Raw genomic sequence first — 15,435 nt, 5'->3', positions numbered from 1 at the left:
ATACATAGTAGTTTGTATCTCCTTGTCCCATAGCCCTATCTAACCCCTCCTCCCTTTCCTCTCCCCACTGGTAACCACTAGTTTGGTTTCAATATCTTTGAGTCTGTTTCTTTTATGCTATATGCATTTGTTTGTTTTATTTTTAGATTCCAAAAATAAGTGATGTCATAGAATATTTGCCTTCCTCTGTCTGACTTACTTCACTAGGCATAATATTCTCTAGGTCCATCCACATTTTTGCAAATAGGAGAATTTCATTCTTTCTATGATTGAATAATATGCCACATCTTTTCCCATTCATCTGTTGAGATGACTTAGGTTGCTTCTGTGTGTTGGCTGTTGTAAATAAGGATGTTATGAACATTGGAGAGCATGCATTTTTTTGAATTAGTGTTTTTTTTTTTGTTTTGTTCTGGTTATATACCCAGGAGTAAAAGGGCTTGAACATATGATAGATCATATGAGAGAGATCATATTGTAAATCATATGGTGGAAAAGCTCTATACATTAGGCAAAAACAAGATCTGGATCTTCCTATGGCTTAGATCATCAGTGCCTTATCGCAAAATTCAGGCTTATATTGAAGAAAGTATGGAAAACCACTAGGCCATTCAGGTATGACTTAAATCCCTTATAGTCATAAGGGATTATACATTATACACTGGAGGTGGTGAATAGATTCAAGGGATTAGATATGATAGACAGAGTGCTTGAAGAACTTTGGACAGAAGTTTGTAGCATTGTACAGGAGGCAGTAACCAAAATCCTCCCAAGGAAAAAGAAATGCAAGAAGACAAAGTGGTTGTTTAAGGAGGCCTTACGAATAGTTGAGAAAAGAAAAGAAGTGACAGGCAAAGGAGAAAGAGAAAGATATACCCAACAGAATGCAGAGTTCCAGAGAATAGCAAGGAGAGATAAGAAAGCCTTCTTAAGTGAACACTGCAAAGAAAGAGAGGAAAACAATACAATGGGAAAGACTAGAGATTTCTTCAAGAAAATTGGAGATACTGCGGGAAAACTTCATGCAAAGATGGGCACAGTAAAGGACAGAAGTAAAAGCCACTCAGTTGTGTCTGACTCTTTGCGGCCCCATGGACTGTAATTCTCTAGGCCAGAATACTGGAGTGGGTAGTCTTGCCCTTCTCCAGGGGATCTTCCCACTCCAGGGATCAAACCCAGGTCTCCCACATTGGAGAAGAGTCTTGAGAGTCCCTTTCACTGCAAGGAGATCAAACCAGTCCATCCAAAAGTAAATCAGTCCTGAATATTCATTGAAAGGACTGATACTGAAGTTGAAACTCCAATATTTTGGCCACCTGATGCAAAGAACTGACTCATTGGAAAAGACCCTGATGCTGGGAAAGATTGAAGGCAGGAGGAAAAGGGGACAACAGAAGATGAGATGGTTGGATGGTATCATTGACTCGATGGACATGAGTTTGAATAAACTATGGGAGCTGGTGATGGACAGGGAAGCCAGGCGTGCTGCCATCCATGGGGTCAAAAAAAGTTAGCTATGACTGAGCAACTGAACTGAAAGGGCAGAAATGGCAAGGACCTAACAGAAGCAGAAGAGATTAAGAAGAGGTGGTAAGAATACACAGAAGAACTGTACAAAAAAGGTCTTAATGACCCAGAGAACCATGATGGTGTGGTCACTCACCTAGAGCCAGACAGCCTGGAGTGTGAAATCAAGTGGGCCTTAGGAAGCATTACTGTGAACAAAGCTAGTGGAGGGGATAGAATTCCAGTTGAGCTATTTCAAATCTTAAAAGATGATGTTGTTGAAATGCTGCAATATGATAGCAAATTTGGAAACTTCAGCAATGGCCACAGGACTGGAAAAGGTCAGTGTTCATTCTAAACCCAAAGAAAGGCAAAGCCAAAATGTTCGAAATGTTCGAACTACTGTACAATTGTGCTCATCTCACATACTAGCAAGGTAATGCTCAAAATCCTTCAAGTTAGGCTTCAGCAGTATGTGAACTGAGAAATTCCAGGTGTACAAGTTGGATTTAGAAAAGGCAGAGAAGCCAGAGATCAAATAGCCAACATCTGCTGGATCATAGAAAAATCAAGGGGATTCCAGAAAAACATCTACTTCTGCTTCATTGACTACACTAAAGCTTTTGACTGTGTGGATCACAACAAACTGTGGAAATTTCTTAAAGAGATTTGAATACTAGACTACCTTACCTACCTCCTGAGAACCTGTATGTAGGTTAAGAAGCAACAATTATAACCAATGCTCAGTGGGCAAAGAATTTGCCTACAATGCAGGAGACACAGAGATGCAGGTTTGTACCCTGGAGTGGGAAGATTGCCTGGAGGAGGAAATGGCAACCAACTCCAGTATTATTGCCTGAAAAATCCCATGGACAGAGGAGCCTGGCAAGTTATAGTCCATGCGGGTCACAAAAATTGGACATCACGATGAAACAAAACAATGGAATAATGGACTCATTCAAAATTGAAAAAGGAGTATGTCAAGGCTTTATATTGTCACCCTGCTTATTTAACGTCTATGTAGAGGACATCATGTAAAATGCTGGGCTGGATGAATCCCAAGCTGGAAGCAAGATTTCCAGAGGAAATAACAACCTCAGAAATGTAGATATGAAAGAGCCTCTTGATGAGGGTGAAAGAAGAGAGTGAAAAAGAAGGCTTAAAACTCAACATTCAAAAACCTAAGATGATGGCATCTTGTCATCAAGGTGTCATGATGGCATCTTGCTATACTTTATGGCAAATAAAATGGGGAAAAGTGGAAAGAAGGACTGGTTTTATTTTCTTGGGCTCCAAATCACTGCAGAAGGTGACTGTGACCATGAAATTAAGACACTTGCTCTTTGGAAAGAAAGTGAAAGTCATTCAGTTTTGTCTGACTTTTTGCAATCCCCTGGACTGTATAGTCCATGGAATTCTCCAGACCAGAATACTGGAGCCTTTTCCTTCTCCAGGGGATCCTCCCAACCCAGGGAACGAACCCAGGTCTCCCACATTGCAAGTGAATTCTTTATCAGCTGAGCCACCAGGGAAGCCCAAGAATACTGGAATGGGTAGCCTAGCCCTTCTCCAGCGGATCTTCCCGACCCAGGAATTGAACTGGGGTCTCCTGCATTGCAGGTGGATTCTTTACCAGCTGAGCTATGAGGGAAGCCCAGAAAGCTGACCAGTTTTGCTTGCTGTTGTTCAGTGGCTCAGTTGTGTCTGACTCTGCAACCCCATGGACTGCAGCATGCCAGGTTTCCCTGTCCTTCACCATCTCCCAGAGTTTGCTCAAACTCATGTCCATTGAGTCAGTGATGCCATCAACCATCTCAACCTCTGTCTTTCTCCTCCTGCCTTCAATCTTTCCCAGCATCAGGGTCTTTTCCAGTGAGTCTGCTCTTCCCAACAGGTGGCCAAAGTATTGAAGCTTCAGCTTCAGCATCAGTACTTTCAGCGAATATTCAGGGTTGATTTCCTTTAGGATTGACTGGTTTGAACTCCATGAAGTCCAAGGGACTCTTATAAGTCTTATCCAGCACCACAGTTGAAAAGCATTAGTTCTTTGGCACACAGCCTTCTTTATGGCCCTACTCTCACATCCACACATGACTACTGGAAAGCTTTGACTACATGGACCTTTGTTGCAAAGTACTATCTCTGTTAAGGTTTGTCACAGCTTTTCTTCCAAGGAGCAGGGTCTTTTAATTTCATAGCTGCAGTCACCATCCACAGTGATTTAGGAGCCCAAGAAAATAAAGTCTGTCATTGTTTCCATTGTTTCCCCATCTTTTGCCATGAAGTGATGGGACCGGATGCCATGATCTTCGTTTTTTGAATGTTGAGTTTTAACCCAGCTTTTTCACTCTCCTCTTTCATTTTCATCAAGAGGCTTTTTAGTTCTCTTTAGTTCTACCTCTACTTTCTTATAAATTCCATTTGCTTGAAATATTTTTCCATCTCCTCATTTTAATTCTGTGTGTGTGTTTAACTCTGAAATTAGTCTCCTATAGCCAGCATATAGATTTTTTTTTTTTAAACCAATAAACCACCCTTTGTCTTTTGATTGGGATGTTTATTTCATCAACACTTAATGGATTGATAAATATGTACTTTGGGCATTTTATTGTTTTCTTTTTGTTTTTATAGTTCTCTGTTCATTTCTTCTTCTTTTTATGTCTTCCTCTATAGTTTGACGATTTTCTTTAGTAGTATGCTGGGATACACTTTTACTTTTAACTTTCTGAAGTTGGGGTGTGCCTTTATGTTTGATGAAAAGTCATAGTTTTATTGGCAAGGTTTTTCTAGATTATTGATATGTTTCTTATTGACACAGTGAGCTTTTTGGTAGCATAAGTTTGATAACACAAATTGATAGCTTCAATTCTCAAAGGTTATTTGGTAAATATTTCCATAGCAACATTCAAACTTTCACTTCTCCTTAATAAATTTCCTTCCATAAAAAATTCACTGAATCCCGGTGAATTCAACCCATATTTATGGGACTTAATTTTTAGTTTCTTCTTGAAAGGCAGAGTCAAATCTTGGAAAATAAACAAATACATGAGATTTAGTAAAAAAAGTAAGCAGACCAATTACTTTTTGGTTTCACGTAGAAAATAACCAGGGCCATTTTCCAGATTAACTCCACGTATTCAGTCCTGGGTGTTCACTGGAAGGACTGATGCTGAAGCTGAAACTCCAATACTTTGGCCACCTCATGCGAAGAGTTGACTCATTGGAAAAGACCCTGATTCTGGGAGGGATTGGGGGCAGGAGGAGAAGGGGACAACAAGGATGAGATGGCTGGATGGCATCACCGACTCGATGGACATGAGTTTGAGTAAACTCCGGGAGTTGGTGATGGACAGGGAGGCCTGTCGTGCTGCAATTCATGGGGTCGCAAAGAGTTGGACACGACTGAGTGACTGAACTGAACTGATTCAGTAACCAAGGGAGGAATGATAATTGAGAGAGGCTTCTTAGACAAAGCTTTGGGATAGCAGGCACAAAAGGGATTGGAGGACAAAAATCAAGAAAGGGGACCCAGATTTTAAAATATTTACCCAATTAAAAATTCACAAAGCTTTTAAATAGACATTTCTCCAGAAATTATATGCATATGGTCAAGACACACAACATCATTAGTTATCAGGAAAATGCAAATCAAAGCTGCAATGAAATACTTTTCACATCTACTACAATGGTGATAATCAAAATGACAGAGAACAACATGCATTGGCAAGGATGAGGAAAGATTGGAATCTTCATACATTTCTAGGGCTGTAAAATGGTGCAGCCACTTTGGAAAACTATCTGGCTGTTCCTCAAAAAGTTAAATGGAGTTAATATACAAATGAGCAATTCTACTTCTAGGTATATACCCAAGAGAACTGAAACATTTCCATGCAAAAACTTGTACATGAGTGTTTATTTATAACACTCATTATTTATAATAGTCAAAAAGTAGAAACAATTAAAATGTCCATCAAGTGATGGATGAAGGAATGAAATATCTATAAAATGGTGTATTATTCAACTATTAGGAGGAAAGAACTACTGATTCATGTTGTAAACTGAACCTTAAAATTTTTGTGCCAAATGGAACAATCCAGACCCAAAAGGCCACAAATTATATAAATCTGATCATTTAAAATGTCCCGAGTAGATAAATCCACAGAGATAGAAGATAGCCTAATGATTTCTGGGGATTAAAGAGAGGAGGTAGGGAAAAAGAAGTGACTGCTGATGAAGATGGGGTTTCCTTTTGGGGAGATGAAAATGTCATGAAATAAGAGTGGTGATTGATGAATAACTTTTGACTATACTAAAAGCTATTGAAAGGTGTACTTTCAAAAGATGAACTTTGTGTATATGAATAAACTACTTAATAAAACTGTAATTAAAAATATATGCAGAATGCCCAAAGAAACAACTGAACTGTATGTGAATTCCGGGGGACAAAGAATGGCTCCTGAGTTCACAGTTGTGGGCAAAATGGGGCTGTTGATATATGCACTGGAATGCAAAGTGAGACTAGCTTTCTCCATCTGTGTTCAAGAATCTACTATTTGGTGACTAATATATTTTCATCTGTCTCTGGCAGTGTTGTGTTTGCAAGAAAAGGGGTTGGTGCTGCAAGTAAAGATGGTTCTGTGTGGTCTAGCCCTATTATCAGAGAGCTGTGAATAAATAATACTTACTGTAGCTTTGAGTTAGTAACTCTTATTCTTCATATATAAATTGTTATTTTTCTACATTAGCACTAATAACTGGATAAGTATACACATTTATTCACAATAAATGCAATATTTACTGACGGATTTAATTATGGTGTGTTTGGGGATGAGATGTGATTTCTGATATCAAAGGTTGTCAGTGGAGGATGGGCCAGTACATTGCAGTTGGTACATACTCTATATGTGAAAGAAATCACATGGTTTTGATGGATTTATTGTGTCAGTGACCACCCTGTGTCCACATCATTTTCTCTATAGCACCGTAGTATCCTTTTATTCTTAAACAGAACTGGTCTTGTGGCTTATGTTCATCAACAGAATGTGTTGGGAGTAATGGTGTGCTAGTTCTGAGTTTAGACTTCAAGAAGCCTTGAAGGCTTTTGCTTGTTCTCTGGTTGCTGTCTTGGACACGTGAAAAACCCATTGCTAGCCTGCCGAAGGGTGAAAAAAATCACATAGAGAAGAGCCAAATCAGTCTAGTTGTTCCAGCCAACATTCCAGACATGTCAAATAGCCCAGCCAGGGTTAACCACCAGGCAACTCATAGTTACCTGCAGGTTTACCGGTGAGCCCAGGTGAGATCAGCCCAGCCCAGCCCAGGGGAGCAGAACCAGGTTCTTATCTGTAGACACACTCAATAGAACATTTTCTTCTAATGTAACACTGAGTGTTGGAGGCGTTTGTTATGCAGCAAGAGATAACTGATAAAGCACAGATGAGGGGGAACTTGGGCAGATCAAAGAAAGCTTCCTAGAAGAAGTGACATTTATTCTATAAACCTGAAGTTGAATTAGAGTTAGGGAAAAGAGAGAACTTGAGTGTGTGTATAAGTGTTTTTTCAGGAGGGTTCAAGGAAAAGAGAAACAGAAAGTATGGATCTAAGTAGTTGAGGGCATAGTATTTAAAAAGCCCAGAAGGTGATTGTCCGTAAGGCAGGAGTGGAGAGTTATGTACAAACCAAATCATGTAAGATCTTAAACGTTTATTGTGGAATTTAGACTTTATCCTGAAGACAGCTGGGGTTCATTAAAGGCTGTTAATCTCCAGTTTTGTTTTTGTTTGATCAGTCTGGCTCCAATATGTAGAAATGGTTACATGATTTAGAATTAGAAGCTGCAAACCATTTAGAACCTTGGCAGGTGGGAGGAGATGGAGGCTGAAACTAGCATTAGCAGAGGGGATAGAAAGAGAATGAATCTGCAGGCTATTCTGCAGGGTCAGAATTGACCCAGATTGGTGAATTATTGGAAAGGGGATGAGGGAGAGGGGACTGTCAGGGATGATGTCCACCTTTGGTCTTGGGCAACTGAATTGATAATGGTTCTATTCTTTGATGTAGAAAAGAAAGGATATAGAGCAGGCTTGAGTGTAAAGAAACTTGGTTTGGTGCATACGGTATGTGGCAGGTTGGATTTTCCACAGATGGCCATGCATATATTTTCATGTCCTTCAATGTGAGCGACATTGCTCCCAAAGTGAAATGTGTGTGTGTGTGTGTGTGTGTGTGTGCGCATGCACGCACGTGCTCAGTCTGACTTTTTGTGGCCCCTGTTTCTCGTCAGAGTCCTCTGTCCATGGAATTTTCCAGGCAAAATACTGGAGCAAGTTGACATTTCCTCCTCTAGGGGATCTTTCCAACCAGGGATTGAATTCACATCTCTTGCATCTCCTGCACTGGCAGGCGGATTCTTTACCACTGAGCCACCTGGGAAGCATTTGGAGGTCTATGAGACATTCTCAGAACTCATACGTATATTTCATTTTCAAAAATCAATGTGGCAGACTCTTTTTTATCTTTTGTATAAGAAAACTTACATCGAATACCCTGTCAGTGCTTGTCACATCCATTATTTGTCAAAAAATCCTTTGACAGTTTCACCTTCCTTACCTTTGGTTGAGGAAGGAAGGGAATAGGCAGAGTCCTGGATATAGGAGCAATTGGCAAATTCAATGCCAGTCCGGATGGAGGGTGGACTGACGGAGTTCTGACAACCGTGCCCTTGAGCACAGGCATTTCAGCCTCTGGATTTCCTGCACAGGCACTAAAGCGCTCCATGAGGGTGGGCATTATGGCCCTAAAACCTGGCATCAGAGCTGCTCCCACCTTCCTGCCCATCAAAAGAAGCTTGCCCCCAACACCAGGAAATAATAGCTGGGTTGTGTTAAGAAATTTTTATTGTTTTCCTTTGGATTTGTGATGAAAGCACATAAAATTACAAGTGGAAGAAACATCATGCCACAAAATTGCATAGAATTATTACAAAAATGTGAATTATGCATTTTAAATAATTTGAGATAGAACCAAAATATGTACATTTTAAGAGCTTCAGATATTTTGTCCTATCTTTTTTTTTCTTCTGAAAAGGCAAAAGTCACAATGTCCAATCCATCACAAACAATATTTATACAGTGCACAAGCGCAACATTAAATTCAAAATAATGCAAGCAATGGCCCTTTCTTTTGGAATTATTTAATTACTGCTTATCTATCACAGGAGTATTAATTAATGTATGGTGATACTGAAATGTTATAATGAACTGTTAAAAACCAAAACCACATGGCAAGTCATTACAACTTTGAAAATTGGTTTACACTGCCAAAATCACACTATTCTCAGTAGTGTAAAGGATCAGAGTGGCACAGTCTAGTTTAATGCACAGTTCTACTCGCTATTATAGGAAAACCACAGTACAGAATTTCACACATTCAACAAGGAACAAGGCAAATACAGAAAGGCACAAACTGCACACCATATAGACCCTTTTTCTTTATCTTACTCTATTTCAAGTAATATTAATATTATTAAATGATAGTATCACTGTAGTAGTTTCAATGATGCAAGACCGACAGTGTTACACACTACCCCCACAACTGCAAAAAGTGGTACTGTACAGATTTAAAAATGGGATTACAGGAAATGGCCAAATACAAACGTATTGCAAAATGATTACAGTCACTAAGATAATGAAACCCAACTACTAAAACAGTTTTGTGTAAGTCAAGGTTATTCAACTTCAGCCTATCTCTGGACTAAAATTTGATACAACATTCTGTAATAATCACCATTGTGTGTTTTGGTTATTAATGCTATTGTTAGTTCATTCTTCTACAATTTTATACAGTCTGTAATTTTGTTTATAAAAATGCAGCATTCTATTTTGACCATTCTTGCTTCCTTATGATTAATGCCTTTCTTTCAAAGTGCAAAAGTTGAATGATTTACAAAAGTGTTCTCATTCAGTAGAAGTGAAGCTTTATTAAGTGTCTAATTAACACCCCAAATCCTTTAGATCAAAATATAATCATCTCCAAAGGGGATGGGATTTTTCTCCCCTTGTGTCTCCCTAGATGTGTTTTTTTAATCAAATACTCTTTCCTAATGTTTGAACTAAGCCTTCATTTTGATTAAAACTTAATTGTAATCCCTAGTTATTGCTTAAAGTTAAATAGAATAATTTTTCATAAAAATATGAAATTCTTAAAACACAATTTTCAGGACACAGCTAGCTCTTGTGTTTGAAAATATTTTGCTAAGCTACAATCAGGCAATTGTTTTAAAGTAAAATAAAACTGAGCATCTTGCTTCAGGGCTTTAACTTCAAAGTTCCTTGTGTTACTCTCTTAATTATATTTTCCTCTATATAATTATTCTCTCTTACTTAAGACCTTTCTATAATGTTCTTGATCCATTTTATTATAATATAATTTGTTTCTCTTACACCACTTAACATAGGAACTTAATTAAAAAACAGTTAAGTGAATTAAATGTACATAGCAAATATATAATGAAAGATTTTTTAATGTGAGAAATAAATTGAAATCTGTCAGACTTAAAAATTATGGAAAATACTAGTACATTTCCATATTGCTGTCCTATATATTTTTATATATTCTTACCATTAAAACAAGCTTAAAATACTTAAAATCCAGTTTTTGATCTTGCAAAATACACATCAAAATCATATTCGAAGTCTTCAATCTACCTCAACTTGCATCAAAAGCTCCATCAATTGTTTCTTAGAATTTTGATATAATTTAATATCCACATAAATCTATATGTTTGACCATTTTCTTCTCTATGTTCACTTTGATTTTAAGTCTTGTGGAAGAGATTTGGGTCATTGCCAATTAAGAAACTCATATCCACACTCATATGAATGTGTGTGTGTGTTGTGTATGTGTATGCACATATATGGCTGAGAGCATACATATACACATGGAGATTAATGTGTATCATTTATATGTGGGTCTGTGTAGTCTCTAGATAAATATTCAATCTTTATCTCTGTATTAAAATAAAGGAACCATAAAGAAGTCAGACAGCAAAATAACTGCTGGAACCTGTTCACTCTGACTGAATCTCTGCTCAACAGACATTGGCTCAACGATTTTTATTCAACTGAACAGATCTTTGCAGGTTTTTAATGATATTAGGCCAAGGACCAACAAATACCCAGACTCTGAGTGCAATAGTTGACTCAGATAGCACACTGCCTGGAAGTGTGCGGCCACCTTGCTCATGCAGACAAATGTACAAGTCATGTTGTCAAGTCTAGAGATGGCTTCACTGGACCATCAAGGCAGAAAGCCAGCTTATTAAGTCACTGTGGTATCCAATAAAGCCATGTCAGCAACAAGTACATTGATGCCTCTATGATAAATAAATCAGGAAGCCACCAGTGCTTGCAAAGAAAAGGATGAAACAATTTAATATGCATGTCAACCCAAAGATATGGTAGTTGAAGGGCAGTTAGGGGGAAAAAAAGCTCAAAGTTGGCTGTTCAATAGTGTTAAATAATGCTATGCATTTCTCAACTATTTCTATTACTTTGACATACTTTACACCAGAGCTTCAAATAAAAACATGAGCTTGCTTTTTTTCAAAGAAGACACTATCCTTCATTAAGTGTTCCGTGGAGCCTGGAAGTTGCCTACTTTGAGTGTACTATTAAAAAGAAAACCAGAAGCCCACATACATGCACTCTTTACTAGCAGATCTGCAGTAGTTTCCACATGACACATGGAGCTTGGGCACAGGGAAGCTGCATGGATCCTTCTGGAACTCTCCCTCCAGGTGGATTTTAATCTAAGGGATGCCTCTCAGGAAGATGCTCCTGGGCAGTGATCTTTGTAAGAAGAGAGAGTTTGATGGAGCTGGAAGGACAACATATGTTCTGAAGGCCTGGCAGGAATGATCACAGAGGGGTATCAAACTCTTTTCCTGGGTTTTCTCCTTCCAATTCTTCACTGGAAGGAGGCTTCTGGTTTAGTTTTCCAGAGTCTGAGGTCATCACGGGAGGGGCAGAGCTGTGATTGCTGTCTTCACTAATCTTCCCTTTCATGGCTTCCTGCACGAATTCCAAAATCTCCAGGGGCAGCCTTTTGAACTTGTCTTGGTATTCCTGCTCCAGTTCCACCTGCAGCTGGGAGACAGCAAGAGAGAGGGTGATTTTATGTCATTTAGGTTTCTATGAATGCCCATGGAGGAGCTCCTTGAGAGATGGACAAAGACTTGGGAGGAATCAATTAATTTCAATGTCATCCACTGGTTTCCTACTATGGAAAATTCTTAAAGAGATGGGAATACCAGACCACCTTACCTGTCTCCTGAGAAACCTGTATGCAGGTCAAGAGGCAACAGTTAGAACCGGACATGGAAAAATGGCCTAGTTCAAGATCAGGAAAGGAGTATGTCACAGCTTTGTATTGTCACGCTGCTTATCTAACTTCTATGCAGAATACAGCATGTGAAATGCTGGACTGGATGAATTCCAGAGAAGCTGGAATCAAGATTTCCAAGGAGAAATATCAACAACCTCAGATATGCAGATGACACCATTCTAATGGCAGAGAGTGAAAAGGAACTAAAGAGCTTCTTGATGAGGGTGCAAGAAGAGGGTGAAAAAGCTGGCTTAAAACTCAACATTCAGAAAATGAAGATGATGGCAACCAGTTCCATAACTTCATGGCAAATAGATGGGAAAAAATGAGAACAGTAACAGATTTTATTTTATTGGGCTCCAAAATCACTGCAGATGGTGACTGCAGCCATGAAATTAAAAGATGCTTGTTCCCTGCAAGAAGAGCTATGACAAACCTAGATAGTATATTTAAAAGCAGATACATCACTTTGCTGACAAAGGTCTGTATAGTCAAAGCTATGGTTTTTCCAGTAGTCATGTATGGATGTGAAAGGAGGACCATAAAGAAAGCTGAGCGATGATGAACTGATGCTTTCAAACTGTGGTGCTGGAGAAGACTCTTGAGAGTCCCTTGGACTGCAAGATCAAACCAGTCCATCCTAAAGGACATCAGTCCTCAATATTCACTGGAAGCACTGATGCTGAAGCTGAAGCTCCAATACTTTGGCCACTTGATGTGAAGGTCCAACTCATTGGAAAAGACCCTGATGCTGGCAAAGACTGATGGCAGGAGGAGAAGTCAGTGACAGAGGATGAGATGGTTGGATGGTATCACTGACTCAATGGACATGAGTCTGAGCAAACTCCAGGAGATAGTGAAGGCCAGGGAAGCCTGGCATACTACAGTCCATGGGGTCACAAAGAGTTGGCCATGACTTAACAGCTGAACAACAACAACAACTGGTTATCTATAGAGAAGATGTAAAATCGAGGTGAATCGGACATGTCATTTGTCCTTACCTAAAAGTCAAGTCTGAGTTATGTGTGGCAAAATAAAGCTAAAGGCCATTTATTTAATATAAATACATACATGCAGAGGTGGGTCTGTTGAAAAAGTCTACCAAAGTAATCTGCGATGATGTGAAGTTCTTAAATTTAGAGACTGGCAACTACTAATAGCTGGGGGTGCAAAGTCAGCCAGAAGTTGGGCTGCGAGAGCCAAGAGTCAGCTGGAGTGGACAGATGGTCAAGGAGTGGGCTTTACGACGTGCAGCCCCACCCAGGGGCTGGGGAGCCAATACTTCTAAACAGGAACTCAGCGCGTTTCACAAACCCGGCATAGTTAGGCGACCAACTTGAACTTCTATAGCAACTTCTTTTATCATCCCTTTATTCTGATTCCTTTTTGAATTCTAATTTTTATTTGCCTCATAAACTGTTTCTGTTGCATGTTAAACTGCATTCAGATTTATCTGTTTAGTGTTCTGGAGAATTTTCAGTATTTCAAAATTATAGAACCTTTCTTCAAATGCAGACCTACGGTGGCCTCAGCCATAAAACAGGTAAAAGCCTGGAGTCTGTCTGCAGTGGAGGAGGGGAGGCGGGTGCTGCCTGCTGGGAAGCTCTGCTGAGCAGAATTCAATTGAAACCCAGAATCTTGAATAAAATTCTCTTTGTTTATTGAATGGTAAGCAGAGGGCTTAATCTTAGAAGCAGCGTGTGAGGCCAAATGCTTTTTCTAAATGCCCAAGATCTTGCATTTCTCAGCAACTCACGGGTAATTCCACTGTGGATGTGGCTGATTGATCCCTGATTCAGACACCCTGATGATCTTCCTGTCCTGGTTCTACTCTGAGCTCCCAGTTTTGCTTTGGTTTTGACTTGGCTGTATGTCTTCCATATGCAACTTCAGGGCAGTCTGAACCTGGAACGCCGAGGGTACAGACAGTCCTCAGGGCACCTGCCCCACCATGTCCCGATTCCCTTTTCTCACCCACGTTCTGGACAGCGCCAGCAGCTTGAAAACATCCCCTTTAGCTCACTTGCTTTTTGTTCTTGCTTCTATGCCAGGGTGGCTCAGACGGCAAAGCGTCTGTCTTCAATGTGGGAGACCCGGGTTCGATCCCTGGGTGGGGAAGATCTCCTGGAGAAGGAAATGGTAACCCATTCCAGTTCTCTTGCCTGGAAAACACCATGGGTGGAGGAGCCTGGTAGGCTACAGTCCATGGGGTTGCAAAGAGTCAGACACGACTGAGTGACTTCACTTTCATTTTCACTTTCATGCGAGGGAAGCATGGCCAAACTTTGTTATTTAATACTTATCAGTAATCCCTTATCTGCAATTCTAAAATCTCCAGGGTTCTGAAATTAAGAAGCTTAAAAATTTATCACAAAATGGTCTTTGTGACATTAATTGATATAAGGTTATTTATCAGTTCAGTTCAGTCACTCAGGCATGTCTGACTCTTTGCAACTCCATGGACTACAGCACGCCAGGCTTCCCTGTCCATCACCAATGCCCAGAGCTGCTCAAATTCATGGTCATCAAGTCAGTGATGCCATCCAACCATCTCATTCTCTGTCATACCCTTCTTCTCCTGCATTCCATCTTTCCCAGCATCAGGGTCTTTTCTGATGAGTTGGCTCTTCGCATCAGGTGGCCAAAGTATAGGAGCTTCAACTTCAGCATCAGTCCTTCTAAAGAATATTCAGGACTGATTTCCTTTATTATTAACTAGTTTCATCTCCTTGCAATCCAAGGGACTCTCAAATAGTCTTCTCCAACACCATAGTTCGAAAGTATCAATTCTTTGGTGCACAGTTTTCTTTAAGGTCCCACTCTCACATCCATACATTCAGTTCAGTTCAGTTGCTCAGTCAAGTCCAACTTTTTGTGATCCCATAAACTGCAGCAGACCTGCACATCCAATCATGATTACTGGAAAATCCACAGCCTTGACTAGAAGGTCCTTTGTTGGCAAAGTAATGTCTTTGCTTTTCAATATGCTGTCTAGGTTGGTCATACCTTTTCTTGCAAGGAGCAAGCATCTTTTATTTATTTATTTTTTTGTTTGGTCATGGCTCTTTCTCTTTATTTATTTATTTTAATATTGATATCAACATGTTGATTTATTTATTTATTTGGAGGCTGATTACTTTACAATATTGTATTGGTTTTGCCATACATTGACATGAATCTGCCACGGGTGTAAATGTGTTCCCATTCTGAACCCCCCTCCCACCTCCCTCCCCATCCCATCTCTCTGGGTCATCCCAGTGCACCAGCCCTGAGCACCCTGTCTCATGCATCCAACCTGGACTGGCGATCTATTTCACATATGATAATATACATATTTCAGTGTCATTCTCCCAAATCATCCCACCCTCACCCTCTCCCACAGAGTCCAAAAGCCTGTTCTATACATCTGTGTCTCCTTTGCTGTCTCGCATACAGGGTTATCGTTACCATCTTTCTAAATTCCATATATATGTGTTAGTATACTGTATTGGTGTTTTTCTTTCTGGCTTACTTCACTCTGTTAGGCTCCATTTCATCCACCTCATT

The 15,435-nt window shown here is 39.7% G+C and overlaps 1 protein-coding gene across 2 annotated transcripts in view; it reads right to left on the bottom strand.

Moving 5' to 3' along the window:
• Nucleotides 1-8,389: 8,389 nt before the first annotated feature.
• PLCB1 (phospholipase C beta 1) overlaps nt 8,390-15,435 on the bottom strand; it is an 827,705-nt gene continuing 820,659 nt past the window's right edge. Inside the window, exon 32 of one of the 2 annotated variants that reach the window (XM_061125923.1) lies at nt 8,390-11,651. In XM_061125923.1, the coding sequence (XP_060981906.1) occupies nt 11,424-11,651 (228 nt within the window). In that variant the 3' untranslated portion in view covers nt 8,390-11,423. The remainder of the gene's footprint in view (nt 11,652-15,435) is intronic. The other variant, XM_061125924.1, reaches the window with a different exon arrangement.

Source organism: Dama dama, chromosome 23 (genome assembly GCF_033118175.1).
Source record: "Dama dama isolate Ldn47 chromosome 23, ASM3311817v1, whole genome shotgun sequence".
Classification (NCBI taxonomy): Eukaryota; Metazoa; Chordata; class Mammalia; order Artiodactyla; family Cervidae; genus Dama; species Dama dama.
The sequence above is the reverse complement of the archived record's forward strand: the minus strand, read 5'-3'. Positions and strand labels throughout refer to the sequence as shown.